Consider the following 3,406-nt stretch of genomic DNA (forward strand, 5'->3'; position numbering starts at 1 on the left):
CGAAATCTTTTATAACTACTCTTAATCCTATTGCAACAATGAAAATTTGACATGTGATTGGATGAGATAGATAAACAGAACTGATTATACCCAACCATCCATACAGCAAACCAGATTTCTGAAACAAAACATATTTTGTTTCTTTAATTAAAAGAGCTGAGGCTGTAGATAAAAGCTTGGGAAAACAAATTGAGATTCATGCATACAGATCTCCCTATAAGAAGCCTTACAGCTTTGTCCCTTCGTAAGCAGTTTGCAAACATGTATTCATATATTTATAGGATTTTATAGAAGAGAGTTAAGCCAATAAATGCAAATGCTTATAAGCTAAGAAGAACTTCTAGTGAGCTTGGCGTCGGGAAACACTGTGTTTAACAAAATCCCATGACACTTTTTTCACCCTTTAAATACATCTTAGTTAACCATATCTTAGATAACCAACATTCTAGGGATAACAAAGAAGACCAACAGTTTAAGTAATCTCCAAACAACATTTAGAGAAGATGCATGTAAAACATTTGGAGGATTATAATCTAGTTAAGCTCCCATATACCTTTATTTTTTGAAGATCACCTAATCGGTAACAAGAGTGGCAGACGGTGAGCTTCCTGGAGCTCCATAGTAGTTGATGGGTCTCCCGTTCCATCAACCCATGTATATTCTCCACGGATTGGTGGAGACATGAAGAGCATCTACTGAACAAATTATACCGACAATAAGAGAAATTCTGCTTTTCATCTATAAAACTAAGATGACCAGAAACTAGTGTAAGCATAAACATTAAAACTCTGTAATACAATCTAGAAGAACTCCCATGATTTAAAATCTAAAATACTCAGAAGAAGAGTACAGCAGTTAAACAAGTTCATATTGAAGGCATTTCTACAGAAAATTATGCACATAACCAAATCCTCCCAAAATTCACGGTTTACTATGATAATTACAGAAAAGCAGATAAATTAAGAGGGAGAGATAGTAATGCACCATTTTATCGTCATGTAGGGCAGAACTGAGAAACAACCTTATAGATTTAAAAGCCAAAAGCAAAGCAAAGTTTAAGCAGCATTTTGTTCAGATGATTTTCTCAGCTCCAACCACGAAACGGCTGCAACCTTAGTGGTAAAAAACCAGCCAACCTTATCTGAAGCCTCATGAAATGGAGTATTCAATTCCTTTAGATGGGCTGCAAAAACACTAGCCAACCCCTCCGAATTGTGTTTTCCATGACCAGTATTAATTCCGAGCAGTGGTGGTAGATCTTCCCCATTATCTAGTGCTTTGGACAAGTCACTTATCCATATGTGCAACGCAGTAAGCGCTGCACCAAGTGAGAGACTCTTCAAATTTAATGCCCACTGAGTTTGAGACTTAGATTGGATAGCAGTGTAAATCTCAAGAGAGAGTCCCAGTTCTAATAGCTCACACGCCTTGTCTAACTGATTCAGATTAACACAGAGGTCAATCAAGACATTACAGTAGGCCTTTCTTACATCTGTGCTAATGCTGTCAATGAGCTCGGAGGTTTCCTGCTTAAACTCAATTACACCTCCTTCTTCTACCAGTAGCTTCACCACATTACCAAGTTTTGGATTAGCCTTCTTGATACAACCAACCAACTTTCCAAGTTCTTCTTTTGGAGTTTGATTCATTACACTGAGAAGACAGCCCCAGAATCTATCATCAGGGATTATACCCAAGTCTGGAAGTCGATCAAATGTCTTCAAAACATCATCTATCTGATTTGCTTTTCCGTAGCACTGAATGAGTGATGTTAAGACAAAGATATTAGGTTCAAAACCAGCTTCCAACATCTCACCCAATATGCTCTCTGCCTCTGAAACCTTCCCATTAGAAGAATATATAGTAATCAAAGATGAGTATGTCCAACTATCAGGCTGCGAAGTTTCTGACCTCTTCATATCTTCAAAAATTGTGATGGCTTCATCAGTGTACCCAATATCTGCGCACATCGATAGGAGCGTGTTGTAAAGAACGACATTCAACTCCAAACCTTTTCCCTTCACCTCTTTATAAATACTTGAGGCATCTTCCACATAACGAGCTTTACCATAGGCCCTTATAAGTGCAGCATAGGTAGGCCAATTGGGTGCAATTCCATTTCTAGTCATCTCTCTATAAACAGTTTTCACCATCCAGGGCCTCTTAGCTTTTCCCATAACATCCAATATTATGTTATAAACAGTCAAGTTTGGTTTCATCCCAACTGCCTTCATATCTTCAAACACCTTAAAAGCTCCATGGAAATCACCTAACGCAGTATACGTTTTAATCAAAGTCGAGTAAGTAGCCACATCGATCCGCCAATTTTCTCCTTTAGCTTGATCATACAAGCTCAGAGCCGTATCATTCTTTCCCAAACGAGCATAAGCATCAATCATTGCCGACTTAATAACATCATCCGGCTCACATCCAAAATGTGGCATCTGCTCAAACCACTCTATAGCCTTATCTGGAACACCACCCAATCTAGCACAACTAATCAAAGTCGAAAAAGTAATCTTGTCTGGTTTAACACCTGTTTGAATCATTTCGTCAAAAACCTTTTCTGCTCCATCATGTATCCTACTTTTTCTAAACACTTTCAAAGTCACATTGTACAAAATCACATCTCTGCTTGATTTTAACTTCTTTAAAAAGTACTTAAGTGCAAGAACAGCAGTATCAGGGTTTTTCATATTATTAAGAACAATAACAGCATCTTGTTCTAATAGGTTTTCTCCTAGCTCGTTTAAAACCATGGAAACGTCAATTTCAGTGGGGTTAGATGAATCGACTGATTCAGCTACTTTTGTTAGAGAATTGTACCTTGTATCATATGATTGTTGTCGAAACTTTGAAGCTCTGGGACTTTTTGGATTAACCCAGATATAGTTTTTGGTTGATGATGTGACTTCATCATCTGGGATTTGAGATTTTTGCGGAACTGAGTCTTGTAGCGAGAGATTTGAAGATAGAGAAAACCTTGGTTTGAGTAAGAGAGAGCCGAGTTTAAGATGGAAATGGTTTAAACTTTTCGGTGGGAAAGAAAACAGAGATTGCGCAAGTTGGAGTATATGTGAAGGAGAGACTGAGTACGATAGAAGTTTGTCAGGGCAAAGATTGTGAGGAAACGAAGAAGAGAGATGAAGCGCCATTTCTCTACTCTTTGAATCCTGGGTTTGTCTCAATTAGGGTGTAAAATACCTTATCCATTTTGACTCCTCGAGATTTTGTCACGGTAATTTCTTTGGCTTCGTGGGGATATTTTCAAGGATGCTAACGGGAGTACCAGTTTACTAAGAGGGTGTCAAAAACCATATAACACAAACCGAAAAGCGCTATATCTTATGTGGATTTTAATACCCATTCCAGTAATCTGGTACCCCTCGTTAGCAATGTTGGAAAT

The 3,406-nt window shown here is 38.0% G+C and overlaps 1 protein-coding gene across 1 annotated transcript; it reads right to left on the bottom strand.

Moving 5' to 3' along the window:
* Positions 1-817: 817 nt before the first annotated feature.
* LOC113288159 (pentatricopeptide repeat-containing protein At4g16390, chloroplastic-like) lies at positions 818-3,168 on the bottom strand. Its single transcript, XM_026537118.1, has one exon. It carries the CDS (start codon positions 3,153-3,155, stop codon positions 1,056-1,058), a length of 2,100 nt encoding a protein of 699 aa, XP_026392903.1. The 5' UTR covers positions 3,156-3,168; the 3' UTR covers positions 818-1,055.
* Between the last annotated feature and the right edge of the window lie 238 nt (positions 3,169-3,406).

The sequence above is a fragment of the Papaver somniferum genome, chromosome 6 (genome assembly GCF_003573695.1).
Source record: "Papaver somniferum cultivar HN1 chromosome 6, ASM357369v1, whole genome shotgun sequence".
NCBI lineage: Eukaryota > Viridiplantae > Streptophyta > Magnoliopsida > Ranunculales > Papaveraceae > Papaver > Papaver somniferum.

Bases quoted from the DNA above. Each gene is read 5' to 3' on its own strand.
- LOC113288159 (XM_026537118.1), bottom strand. From the start codon at position 3,155: ATGGCGCTTCATCTCTCTTCTTCGTTTCCTCACAATCTTTGCCCTGAC.